The sequence below is a fragment of the Neomonachus schauinslandi genome, chromosome 14, assembly GCF_002201575.2.
Source record: "Neomonachus schauinslandi chromosome 14, ASM220157v2, whole genome shotgun sequence".
NCBI classification, from domain to species: domain Eukaryota; kingdom Metazoa; phylum Chordata; class Mammalia; order Carnivora; family Phocidae; genus Neomonachus; species Neomonachus schauinslandi.
The window spans coordinates 58,984,409-58,998,407 of NC_058416.1; the positions used below are offsets into that span (position 1 = coordinate 58,984,409).

General features: G+C 35.4%; 1 protein-coding gene across 1 annotated transcript in view; it reads left to right on the top strand.

Annotated features, from left to right (window-relative positions):
• ANKRD12 (ankyrin repeat domain 12) overlaps positions 1 to 9,493 on the top strand; it is a 122,410-nt gene extending 112,917 nt beyond the window's left edge. Inside the window, 4 exon segments of the mRNA XM_044921196.1 lie at positions 66 to 164; positions 3,086 to 3,229; positions 5,935 to 6,030; positions 6,650 to 9,493. Of these exon segments, the coding sequence (XP_044777131.1) occupies positions 66 to 164; positions 3,086 to 3,229; positions 5,935 to 6,030; positions 6,650 to 6,835 (525 nt within the window). The 3' untranslated portion in view covers positions 6,836 to 9,493.
• The last annotated feature ends 4,506 nt before the right edge of the window (positions 9,494 to 13,999 follow it).

Genomic DNA, 13,999 nt, shown 5'->3' on the forward strand with positions numbered 1-13,999 from the left:
AGGAATAGCCCATTGTTGTAAATAAAAACTAGTATTTTTAACTAATATGTTTTTTTAAAAATTAGATTACACCACCACCTTCCCTGTCAGATCCACTTAAAGAGCTTTTTCGGCAACAGGAAGTTGTAAGAATGAAACTACGTTTGCAACACAGTATTGAAAGGGTAAGAAGTGCTTAAATTTATGCTAAAAATTACTCTATTTTAACAATAGATTATAATGACCTACATTATATTTTATGTATATATGTATATATTTTATACACACACACATATAACTCTCTTAGGGGATTTTCCTTGTTTAGAACCATTTGGGGAAATGCTTTGATTTTGTTATCTTGTACCTGTGTAGTTAGGGAATTTTTAAGCCTGTTTTAGGGTAGCTGTCCCTATGTTACAGTTCATGCTGAGTGTATTTTTGATGTATAAAAATCTCTAATAATTAGTTTCTTGTTAGCATTTGCTGAATTTGTGGAACTAAAACGGTGAATTCCTAGACAGTTGGATTTCTAGCTCATGCCCACTCTGCCTCTCCAAGAACTAATAACCCATTCTCAGAAGACATTGTTTGAGAAGCTGTGTTCTGGAAGTGCAAAGACATAACATTAAGAATGGTGACCTGGGGGCGCCTGGGTGGCTTAGTCAGTTAAGCGACTGCCTTTGGCTCAGGTCATGATCTCAGGGTCCTGGGATCGAGCCCCACATCGGGCTCCCTGCTCAGCGGGAAGCCTGCTTCTCCCTTTCCCACTTCCCCTGCTTGTGTTCCCTCTCTCGCTGTCTTTCTCTCTGTCAAATAAATAAATAAAATAAAATAGTATAACCATGCTATCCTTTAAAAAAAAAAAAAAAAGAATGGTGACCTAAAGTGCAATATTTACGCTGTCACTTAAGCAGCATAACTCAGTTATTTTAGGGGAGGGAGTCTGACTTCAAATAATATATTTCTTTCTCATGTAGTGTTAAGGGATTTTTGGTTATTGCTCTTAATCTCTACACGACTATGGCCAGTCTTTTAGGAAAACTTCTAGTTATTTTTTCTTAGTATCTGGTCAGTTTTTTGGATATTTTATCATTTAAAGTCCCACCTCAAACTTGTACTTAATAAATCGTAAGTGTTAAGACTCACCTCTTTTCTTTTGAGTATCATTTGTCACATAAAATTTAAAAGAGATTAAATAGGACTGTGTTTCTTTGTGTTTTCATTGAATTATAAATACAGTAAAACTCTATAGTAATACGTATTTGGATATAATGAGGCTTCCGTGCTCCAGTAGGGGAAGGATAAAGTTCTTGTCAAGTCGAGAGAGACTAGGGAATGTGGTGGGAAGGAGACCAGCCACATCTTTAATATTTTCTCAGCCCAGCCTGCCTGACAGAACCAACAAAATGATGGACATCTTATAATGGAAGGATTCCTGGACTCACTACCTATGTCCTTGAAGTTCTAACCAGCCACAGGCCCCAGGGTTGTCCCCACTGATGTTTAAGCCAAAGAAGACAGTTACCACCAGATGACACAAGTCTGTAACCACTATCACCATGGGTTGGGATCTGTAGCTACACCCTAGGAATTCTCAGTTTGCTAAATGCAGAGGATTGCCTAGATGATTTCATAAACTTTATGATAGGGTGAGTTTGCATATTACATAATTGGAAGTATTGCACCCCAGTTAACACATTTTAAGACAGGATTATACTGCGATTGTCAGAGGTTTAAAATCAGCATCAGGGCGCCTGGGTGGCTCAGTCGTTAAGCGTCTGCCTTTGGCTCAGGTCATGGTCCCAGGGTCCTGGGATCGAGCCCCGCATCGGGCTCCCTGCTCGGCGGGAAGCCTGCTTCTCCCTCTCCCATTCCCCCTGCTGTGTTCCCTCTCTCACTGTGTCTCTCTCTGTCAAATAAATAAATAAAATCTTTAAAAAAAAAAAAAATAAAAAAAAAAAAAAATAAATAAAATCAGCATCAAAGTAAAGTGTTTGTTTCCATGAAAATATTCATTATAAAACAGAAGCTTCCACCACCATGGCACACCACTTCACACCCATTAGAAAGGCTATAACTAAAAGATAATAACAAGTGTTGGCAAGGATGTGAAAAAATTGGAACCCTCATACATTGCTGATGGAAATGCAAAATGATACAACTGCTGTTAACAACTCAGCAGTTTCTCACCAGGTTAAACACAGAACTACCATATGACCTAGTAGCTCCACTCCTAGTTACTTACCTAAGAGAAACAGAAAATATGCATCCAAGCAAAAACTTGAGCATGAATGTTCATAGCAGCATTATTCATGATAGCACAAAGCTAGGAACAACCCAAAAGACCATCAACTGATGAATGGATTAATAAAATGTGTATTTTTATGGTGGAATATTATTCAGCCATAAAAAGGGGTGAAGTACTGATGCATGCTGCAACACAGATGAACCTTGAAAACATGTGACATGAAAGAAGCCAGTTACAAAATACCACATGTTCCATGGATCCATTTGTAAGAAAAGGTTCAGAGTAGGTAAATCCATAGAAATGAAAAGTAGATTAGTGGTTGCCAGGGGAAGAGGAGGTATATGGGGCATGACTGGTGATAGATATTCTTTTTGGGGTGATGAAAATGTTCTGAAATTAGTGGTGATGGTTGAACATCTTGGTGAACATACTAAAAGCCACCATTGTACACTTGCAAAGTTAATTTTTTTAAAAAGCCTGCCACTTTTGGAAAGAACATTTACTTACACTTTTAGAACACTTCGAGTTCTCAAATCCCTCAAGCTTTCTGTGAAGAAAAAACTTATCTGAGGGGCACCTGGGTGGCTCAGTCGGTTAAGCGTCTGCCTGCAACTCAGGTCATGATTTTGGGGTCCTGGGATCGAGCCCCGTGTTGGGATCTGTGCTCGGTGGGGAGTCTGCTTGTCCCTCTCCCTCTGCGCCTCCCCCCATCATGCTTATTCTGTCTCTAATAAATAAAAGCTTTTAAAAAAGAAAAAACTCTGAAATTCAGGTTCTTCAGTACATTTTTAGTTATTTGAAAAAAACAGGTGATTGAAGTATTACGTTTTTTTTTTTTTCCATTCTTGGTTCAACTAGGAAAAACTCATTGTATCCAATGAACAGGAAGTTCTACGAGTTCATTACAGAGCTGCAAGAACATTGGCAAATCAAACACTGCCATTTAGCGCGTGCACTGTGTTACTGGACGCAGAAGTGTACAGTGTGCCACTGGACGCTCAGGTAAAGTGCCACTGATACAGGTAAAATGTTCCTGAATACAGCTTGGGTGCTTTTGTAATCTATTTCCATAGAAGAAACTTGAATTCAGCAATCAGTAAAACTCAAAGGAGAAAAACAATTCTTGTGCAGAATAAAGTACTTCTAGATCACTTGATCTTTTTTCTAAAATCCTCTAAACATTAGGCTTATATTAAAGCTGATACTTACAAAACCAGTGTGTGTTTAGGATAGTACCCTTTTACATAATTTGTCATTTGTTTCTAAAGTGGATGTTTGTACCTTCAAGCAACTGGAAAGCAACTGTAAGCTGGAAAACACTATAGGCAGATTGAACCTCTAGATTGTGGTGGTGCTAAAATAGGGCCAGGCTTTTGTTTTGATCTTGGATACGGCTGGAATAAAGAAATACAGTTGTGGGGGAAAAAAAAAAAACAACTGTAGCTATGTCTTGAATAAAGTTTACTGCCACATAGAAATATATGATTTCAGAACCATAAGATATATCAGTTGTCAGAATTTCTTGTGCCTCACAAACCAGAATGAAATTCATTGGTCATAGAATATAATGCTTAAAGAGTATAAGCATGGACAATGAAGGATTATCACACAAAAATACTAGGAAATGCTGTTTTAAGTCAGACTAGAAACACAAAGGATATAGGTAGGGTGTATTACAGAGAAAATTACTTAGTTCTCTCTGGGCTTTATTTTTCTCCTCTTTAAAAAAAAAAGAGATTAAATTAGATCAGTATATTTCAGACTTTCTTAAGTCACCGTTTTACCCAAATGAAAGTATTCAGAGATATTTGAAAAGGCTATTAAGAATAATAATAATTGGGCAGGGGGAGCCTGGGTGGTTCAGTCCGTTGAGCATCTAACTCTCTTGATTTCGACTCAGGTCATGATCTCAGGGTAATGAGATCAAGCCCTGCGTTGGGCTCCACGCTGGGCACGGAGTCTGCTTAAGATTCTCTCTCCCTCTTCCCCTCCACCACATTTGCATGCATACTCTCTCTCTAAAATATTAATAATAATAATTGGATCTTAAGAAAGAACTATTTGACTCTAAGGAAATAAACACTGGAAAGGCCACTGAGGGAATTTACATAATTCTCAGCTTTAAAGAATTTAAAGGGAAGAATGAATGGTTTTTAATAATGGAAATGAACAGTTTAAAGGCTGGACTAGACAGTGTAATATCTTGAGATCTTTTCAAGTTCTGTGCAATTATAGAGTAATGAAATCAATTTGAGAACAATATAAATCAAGCTACAAGGGAAGTCTCTTGAAGAGACTTCTGGTTCTGGTTCACAGTGGTTGGGTATACATACCTTTTTATTTTGTCTTCCTTCCAAAACTCCCTGAAATGACAAAAGACATGTAAAAATAAAAACCAATCCATAGCAGAACTGGAAATCGAGACAGAAAGCCACTGGACCACCACATGATGAAATTTCTTGATGAGCATCTATTGCCCCAGATAGATTATAAGGAGAACATCAAAAATAAGTGCGGTTTCCCAGTAAGCCCTTAGAATGATCCCCAAGTCAGAGACTGAACGAAGATTAGGCCATGAACGGCCTAATAATTAAAGGACGGAAGAACTTAATCCTCTTGAGGAAAACTGTGGAACAGGGTAACATCCTTTGACTCTGGCTTTAGAGTAGACACTGGTCTCTCAACTGAGTAGCAGCCTCCAATGAGAATAGCCTCCAAGGAATTTAAGGAAAAGGAAAATCTACCTTTCCTGGCTAAGGGCTTGGGTCATCCATTAGCCTACTTTCTCATCAGACCTCTTCCTTTTCAAAATAAACTTGTGATATTAAAAAGATTCAATAATAAAATTTTAAATACTCAAAACATCTTATGGAGGACCAAGGAGGAAGTAATAACAGCTAAAAATGTAAGCATCTACATGATGCCTGGATGGCACTTTGATGGCACTGGTGGTAATAGTAGTAGTAGTGATTACAGCAGACGTTTCTTGGAGTGAGTGCTGCCTGTATACCCAAGCATTCTGATGAGGACTTCAGAGACTTAATTGTCAAAACAAGATTAGAAGGTATTCATCCCACTTTACAGAATGGAAAATTGAGAAAGTACATAATTAGTTCAAGATCACATGGTAAGACACAAAGCTGGCGTTTGAATACAGCCTGTCTTCATTCCAAAACTGGTGTTCTTCAGAGTTGATACAGAATTTCTTTATGATCACTCCAAACTATTGGTCCTGGAAAAAACGTTGGCCTCAAAGTCCTGTAGCCCACCTTAAAGCTTTTTCTCCCTACATATGGTAAACATTAACATTAAAATGAGATACAAAATCAATTTTACTTTTTTTTTTTTTAAGATTTTATTTATTTGCAAGAGAGAGAATGAGAGACAGCATGAGAGGGAGGAGGGTCAGAGGGAGAAGCAGACTCCCTGCTGAGCAGGGAGCCCGATGCGGGACTCGATCCCAGAACTCCAGATCATGACCCGAGCCGAAGGCAGTCGCTTAACCAACTGAGCCACCCAGGCACCCCAATTTTACTTTTAATAAGAAAGTTGTAGGCATAAAAAATTATATTTTTATCCTTTTTCAAAATGTTTCCATCGTTCTTTCCATCATTCCATCATACCATAAAAAGATATAATGGCATATAGGTTTTAAAGTGGGTTATTAAATTGCATAGTATTCAGCTACTTTCAATGTTCTCTTTCAGTCTGATGACAGTAAAACTTCTGTGAGGGATCGCTTTAATGCAAGACAGTTCATGTCTTGGTTACAAGATGTGGATGATAAATTTGACAAACTAAAGGTATGTATGTTTAGAAGTTCAGTTTAAATGGATGCTTCCCTTTTAAACAGAAAGTACAGCTCTGTTAGGAGTGACTAGGAAAGGAGATAGCCATTAGTCATGCATCCTCATGCCGCCTACAGTTGGAAAGTAAAGGAAAATAAAGAGCACAAGTCCATTTTTCAAGACCAGTGTAGAATGAAAGATGAAACTATCAGAGAAGAAGCAGTTTCTGATGGGGATCTTTATGCTTACTGTCCAGTATCCAAGTCTGGTGATAGTTCTGACATATGAAAGAATGGGGAAGAGCAATAAGGAAGAATATATACTGCAAATAATTCATAAGGGAAATTATTTGGTTTGAGATTTTAAATCATTTCAAAAATCACTTCTTAGATGTTTGTGATTCTTTTGATAATTTGAAATCTCATTCTTTGAAAGAGCAGTTTCAAATTAAAGTCTGTGAGGTCAGACAGTAGTGAAGTTGCAGATCCAGAAATAGTTGTCATACAGATACAGACAGGGTAAAGCAGAAATGGGTGTGTAATTCAAAAACTTAATCACTAAAGAAACTATGGATGAGATTAATTTTTAAAGCAGATTTAACAGAAAAATGAATTAACTCTTCTCTTCTCAATAGACCTGTCTTTTAATGAGGCAACAACATGAAGCTGCAGCTTTAAATGCCGTCCAGAGATTAGAATGGCAGCTCAAACTCCAGGAACTTGATCCTGCCACCTATAAATCTATCAGCATTTATGAAATCCAGGAGTTTTATGTTCCCCTTGTTGATGTTAATGATGACTTTGAATTGACTCCTATATAGCAGCCATTCCTTCCGGTGGTGTCGTCTTAAACTCATGTGGCTCAAGAGTATTAAACTGTGGAACACTGCCTTTTGAGAAAAATGCTAATATTATGCCTTTACAGTTGTTAGTAAAGTTTGACTAAAGTTGGTTATGTAGTAAACACTGTCATTTTATGAAAAATGAAAAGAGAATTATTTTGGATCCTAGATCCAAACAGTTTCTAACTGAAATCTATTATTTATATTGGTGAGAGGTAACTATTGCATTAGAGCATGTTGGCAGACTGTGGTAGATATTTTAAAAGCTGAGAATCTGCTAACAGCACTGGAAGTTGTTAGCACTCTTAAGTAACAAGATAACCACTAGTATTCAGATCTTTCAAGTTTCATTAAAATATACTGGTAAACTAAAAGGTTCAATTCCTACCAAATAGTTTCTGATGTGGAAGAAAAACTTGGCACAAAATTTCTTCAGTTTATTTTATCTGTAAATTAATTGTACAGTTTTCTTTTCAAAAGTTTTAATATTGTCTTCCTTTTTAATAACTTATTTTATACATATTGTGCAGATGTAAATCTTGTAATTAATGGTCAAAATATATACAAAGGGATTGGTAGTCAAAACATGTACAAAGAAATAATTGTAAAGCTGTTGTGTCTAATGTTTTATTGGACCAAAGTTGTAGTTTGTATGGAGTGTACTAGTAATGTGTTCAGGTAGCAAAACTTTTAAATAAGGCATGCATGTGTTTGAGTTAGCTTGTTTTCATCACCATAACTGTAAAGGTTGTGACTTAGTTGTATTGCATGTTTCCTATAATTTAACTCTCTCCATAAGTGATGCCTCAAGTAGTGTAGGGTGTTTCATGCCAGTCTCCTGGGACAGTTCCTATGACTCACTCTGTTGGACACGTTATTTAGAATTAGTCATGCAAAGAAACAGCTCTTTTTTTCATCTCACAGTGGAACCTATTCCCCTCTCCCAAAATGCCTTTGAATGAAAATTCTGAAATTGTAAATGTCTATTTTAATACTCAAGTATGAAAGAATCTGTGAATATATGTAAATATGTTTAATAAATTTTATTGGTCATGTTAAATCATTGTAAAACTTTTTTACATTGCTTAAATATCATGTTTTAAGCTTAATAACCTTTGCACTTTTAAAATACAAACGGAGTACTGAAATCAAAAAGATACTCGGTAGTCAAAATAAGTACAAGAAACAGGCATATTCTGATCAATGTTCAATATTTATGAAAAACTGATTAATATGTTGTATTTTTTCCTTGTATCAAGATGCAAAACATAATTTTCAGAATTTTATAATTAAGATTTGGTATGCTGTTTTTAATAAAATAATTAGCAATATACTTAGAAAAAATCCAGTTTCTCCTATAACATGAAGTAGATTAAATATTCAGGAATATTTCAGGTCTGAAATCTGCTAAACTTACTAAACATTTTTGAAAGGAAAATTAGGTTATATGTAAAATTGAACATAAGTATATGAGATAAAATTTATAGAACTTTCCACAGTACTTTCTTGAATTATAAAATAATGCTGGATATTTTTTATTCTGATAGAGAAAACTAAAAAGAATATATGAGGAATAAAGTGACTTAAATGCAGCAAGCAAGTTGGACATCCCAGCTAATGGGAGAGAATGTAAAAATCGAAGTTTTGGAGTGCAAAGGTATATATTAAGCTTAGGGATTTTTGAATTTTTATGTCAATTTATATTTTAATTCATACTGTACTTGGCATGCGCAATAAAGCAGCACGTGTAAAAGATACACAGTGCAAGGACTTTATTATAAAGGTTGGATGTAGTGTTCTTTAGAAATTTAGATGAGAGACTTGGGCCTTTTTTATTGGATAAATGGGGCCAAGAAAGGCAGGGTAGATTTTGAAGCACTGGTTTTGTTGAAGTTAAGTTTATTAAGGCTGGGAACATTAAAAGCTAATTTATAAAAGCAATACTTTTTAATATGGAAAAACTCAATGCAAATTTTGTTTATACTTTTGCCTAAAGATAAAAAACCAGATTATTGAACATTGGAGTCATAGAAAAATATGAGGGGTAAATTTATACAGCATTTTGTTCTGAGGGTCCAACTGGAAAAGGAGGGGAAATCACTGTTTGGCCAAACAGAACAGGCTGCAGAAGAGAAAAAGCAAGCAAGCAGGAATCTGGCATATTTTAGTTGTCCCAGCTTTTTAAGTACTAACCCCAGTTCTCCCTCTTCAATGGTACCTCAAGTTGCTGGAGCCTCTCTGCCATGATTCTGCTTCTGCAGATTTCCTTTAGTAAAGTGACTCAAAGCCAATCGGATAGCTTAAAAGAAAAGTGAATGCCTTCTCAGTGGAATTTATATATAAGTAGTTAAGAGCTTTTGATATTAAAGATATTCTAAAGCTCTGAAATGCTAGGAAAAAACTTGGAATGGGGTATATACCTAAAAAGATTTAGGGTTCTGAAAGAGAAATAAAGGATGGTTAGTTTAATCAGTGATTTTTTTTTAACTATTCAAATATCATGAACAAGATATACTAAATTGTACCTAAGGATTTGTATTTCTTTAAATCTTGTTCTAAATCATATCTGTTTAATAAATGACTAGTTGATATTTGTGCATGTTATTTAATAAAGAGTTATATTTTTATAGAAAAAAAATAAGAGTGAAATGTGTGCTAAATGTTTTTTTACTTTCCACTCCCATGTGACTCTAAGCCAAACACCAGTGTTTACTTAGGCAGTAGCAAAATTACAGAAATACTCATTTTGGGGAAACAAGCTCTGAAGAATGGCTCAACTCTATTCAGTAATGAGGTCTCAAAAAATGAATATTAAATGTTAGACATGCTGCAAACTTCATAACCACAAAAATCTCAAGCAAAGACCCCATGAGGCTCATTTTAACTGACTTAATAATTATACACTTATTCTAGAAATTGAGTGCAGTGCTAAATATGTATTTTTCTTAGTTATCCAGAAAGCTGGCAATATTTTTTATTCTATTTCTGGTATCCTGATACATAAACCCCCCAAATTTTATATAGAGGAAATTGACTTTAAAACTCATGAGATAGTCTTATCTTCTTGTATTTTAAAGAGAGCATTTTCATGATTTTTCTAAAAATCCCTTTCAAACATTTAAGGCAAAAAGATTGTTACAAGAGATACTGATCTTTGGAAAAGCTTGTGTGAAGTTTAATGGATTAAATATCTTGTAATTCATTTTCTTGGTGGGTTCTTGACACTGTAGTCTCCATTGTACCTAAAATGGAGTTACAAAGCCTCCACAGTAGCAGTTACCCAAAGTATTTCCACTCAGTAAAACCAGAGTTCATTAGGACAAAGGCAAATAAAGTTTAAATAATTCCTTAATATGGTGAAAAAAGCATGTAGAATTATAAGTATTAGCATAAAAACAGTGAAAAATAAATCTAGAATGACTTTTCCCAGTGATGAAATGTTTAATACTACACAGTATCTGCAAGTAATGTAAATTTTTTATACATGTGCCTAACTCCATAAGAGAAAATAGCATATAAAATTGTTTACCTAAAGATAAACACTTTCGCTTACATGGGGATTCAGTTTTATTAGATCATTAGTTACACAGAATTTAAGATTATTTATGAAACACATTTATTTAACTCGGTGACTTTTTAAATGCTTTGAAAAAAAAGCTATATGCCATATCAAAATATGAGTAGTCCAGATAAAAAGCTTTTAGGTAGCCACCGTTTTCCCCACTTCTGAAGAAAATTTTGCTGTTAATAGAATGAAGCAAGCTTTTGTGGCATATGTTTACAGATTAAAGAACAAGACCTGTGTGCCCCTCACTCAGCTTAAGAGCTCATTATCAGTACTTTCTCCGTTTTTTTAAAACTGGTTTAAATCCAGTTTAAGCAAACAAAAAGGCCAGTCCTAACAAATGTATACACTGTTAACCATTGCCTGAATCATTGTTTCCATCACCAAAGTTAGTCCCCCCTCCCCGCCACCACGTGCCCCTTTGCAGTCAGTACTCCCTATTCCAGAAGCGACGACTGTGATTCCCATCTCTGTATGTTACTTGTACCTGTTCTTGAACTTCTTTTAAATGGAATCAAGCAGTATATACTATTTTCTTGTGTCTGCCTTCTTTCTCTCAACATAAGGTTTTGAAATTCATCCATGTTGCATATATCAGTAATATGTTCCATTTTATGAATGAGCAGTAGTATATTGTACAAACTTGTTTATTCATTCTCTTGTTGGTAGACATTTGGATTGTTTCCAATTTGGGGGCTGTTGTGAATAAAACCACTGTGAATCTGCAAGTACTTTTTTGTGGACATATTCTTTCATTCTTGGGTACATACCTTAGAGTACTAGGTCAGAGAGTATCGTTGTGTGTTTAGCTTTATTAGAAACTGACAGTTCTCCAAAGTAGTTCTATTTTATACCCCTATCTCATGAGAGACCCAGTTGCTCTGAATCTTCATCAATATTTGGTGTTGTCAGTCTTCAGTTTTAGCAATTTTGGTGGATGTGTAGTGATCTTGTGCTTTAATTAACATTTCCCTGATGACTAATGAGATTGAACATTACTTTTCATATACATATTGACCATTTGTACATATTTTGTGAAATGTCCTCAAGTGTTTTGCTCATTTTTATTGGGTTGTCTTTATTCCTGATTTGTAGGAATTCGTTATATAGTCTGCATATAAGTCCTTTGGTCAGATACATTTGTTTGTCCTGATTGTTTTTACCTAGTCTGTGGCCTGCTTTTCCATTTTTTCTTAATGACTAGTTTCTGGAGTCCTAAGAGGACTTTGAGAGCTTTTGTTTCTGTGTTATATTAGTTGATATTTACCAAAGTAGAAATTAAAACAAAAACAATTTTAAATGTATTAATAAGCCTATTTCATGTATATTTTTATGAAAAATGTATTTCCAAAATTAAAAATTAGTAGGAAAAGTGTATTATTTTAAATTTTACAAATCTCCTTAATATCTGGCCAAACAGAAGAAAGCTAGAAATTTCGTAACTGCTTTTGCACTCAATGTGTTGTATCTATTATTTGTTTGGTTTTGGTTTGGTTTGGTTTGTATGAAGAAGATATGGCCTCACACAAATAATAGGAAAAGGGGGAGAATATTTTAAAATTTTAAATAATAGATTTTCAAACAAATATGGGCATTACTCTTTGATTCCACATCAAAATGCAACAAATAGTTTCTTGTTTTTTAAGATTTTATTCACTTATGAGAGAGAATACAAGCAGGGGGAGGGGCAGAGGACAAACACTCCCTGCTGAGCAGGGAGCCCAATGTGGGGCTCAATCCCAGGATCCTGAGCTGAGCTGAAGTCAGATGCTTACTGGACTGAGCCACCCAACAAATAGTTTCTAAAAGGTTAGTCACGGGCGCCTGGGTGGCTCAGTTGGTTAAGCGACTGCCTTCAGCTCAGGTCATGATCCTGGAGACCCTGGATCAAGTCCCGCATCGGGCTCCCTGCTGAGCAGGGAGTCTGCTTCTCCCTCTGACCCTCCCCCCTCTCATGTGCTCTCTCTCTCTCATTCTCTCTCTCAAATAAATAAATAAAATCTTTAAAAATAAATAAATAAATAAATAAAAAATAAAAGGTTAGTCACCTTGTGGAATCTGAAACTATATAATCAACTTTTGCTAACTCTGTTATATTAAATCTATTTATCTTGCACTTTGGATCTTTTAGCAATGAATGATTTTTAACATCGTGTATTGATCATTTAGAAAACATTGATTCACTGTGTTATGTGTCTTCCAAATGTTGACAGAACTCATTATATAATACCAAAATTCACACTTGTTAATATCACCACTGATTTCATCAGAAATGTCTTTTAAGTATTAGGAAGCTGTGAAGCTGTAAGCGACAATTACAAGTTTTCCAAAATTCTAATTTTCACTTGAAAGGTCAAACGTTATTGGCAACAAACACTGTCAGTTTTTTAAAATGACAGGCTTTTGGGGTGCCTGGGTGGGTTATTTGATTAAGCATTTGCCTTCGGCTCAGGTCAGTTTCCTGGGATTGAGCCCCACATCCGGCTCCTTGCTCAGCGGAGAGCCTGCTTCTCCCTCTCCCTCTGTCCGCCACTCCCCCTGTTCTGCTCTCTCTCTCTCTCTCTGTAAAATAAATAAAATCTTTAAAAAAATAAAGTGACAGGCTTTTGACAAAAGTACCATGTGATATAGATAAATAGATAATTAGATATCTCGCATAATGTTTTTTCTTAATAGCAAAATAATTTACCATTTCATTAAACGTTCATCATATGGACATTCCATAATTTATTTAACCAGTTTCCTCTTAGACACTTAGGTATTTTGCAAATTTTTATTATCCAAAAAAAGATGTTCACTGAACATCTTAGTACTGAGATGAATTCTTGTGCTAAAACATATTACCATCTCAGCAGTCATTCTTTTGCCTGCTTTCCCTTACAGAGAACTGAACATCTGGTTCTTTTAGACCAAGGAGCAAATACCTTCTCAGATAGACTCCTCACCTAGCCTCATATTTTCAATCCAGCCCTATTAGAACAAGTTGGAACTAAAAAAGTCCCAGGCAGATGGAATGGATGACAAAGTAACTTTTAGAACTCTAGGCTGAACTAATAACTTTAGAATAGGCTTATGAGTCTAATTTCATTCAGAATTCCACAGCCATTAGATTTTTCTGCATGGGAAACTAAGTATTTTGGATTATGCACAGGACTGTTCTAGCCAACAAGATAGATCCACAGTAGCAAAATCTCCCAAATTCTCCACCGTGAGAATTCTTCAATGTCGTGAAGATCAGACGGGGTTCACATATAGAACTCTGAACTCTGATAGGAAGACTGCCTAGCAATCTAATGTCCTAATATTACAAAATATATGCTGCTAAGGATATGATTCTTCTAATTCTTAGGGTTATTTTAGAATTTTCTCAGGGGCTTTTTATACTCTCTAAGCAATCTTTTACTATACAATGTATTTCCACTGGGTTATGGTAAAGTCAATTCTCCTAATCTTGAAGCTCCTAATCATGAGTAAAAATAGTTACTGAAGCAAGCTATCCCCTCTGTATATTCATTCTGAACTCTACATGATGGCACCAATATTTTCCCCTATTGATTTTGGGGAAACAGGCTACAATT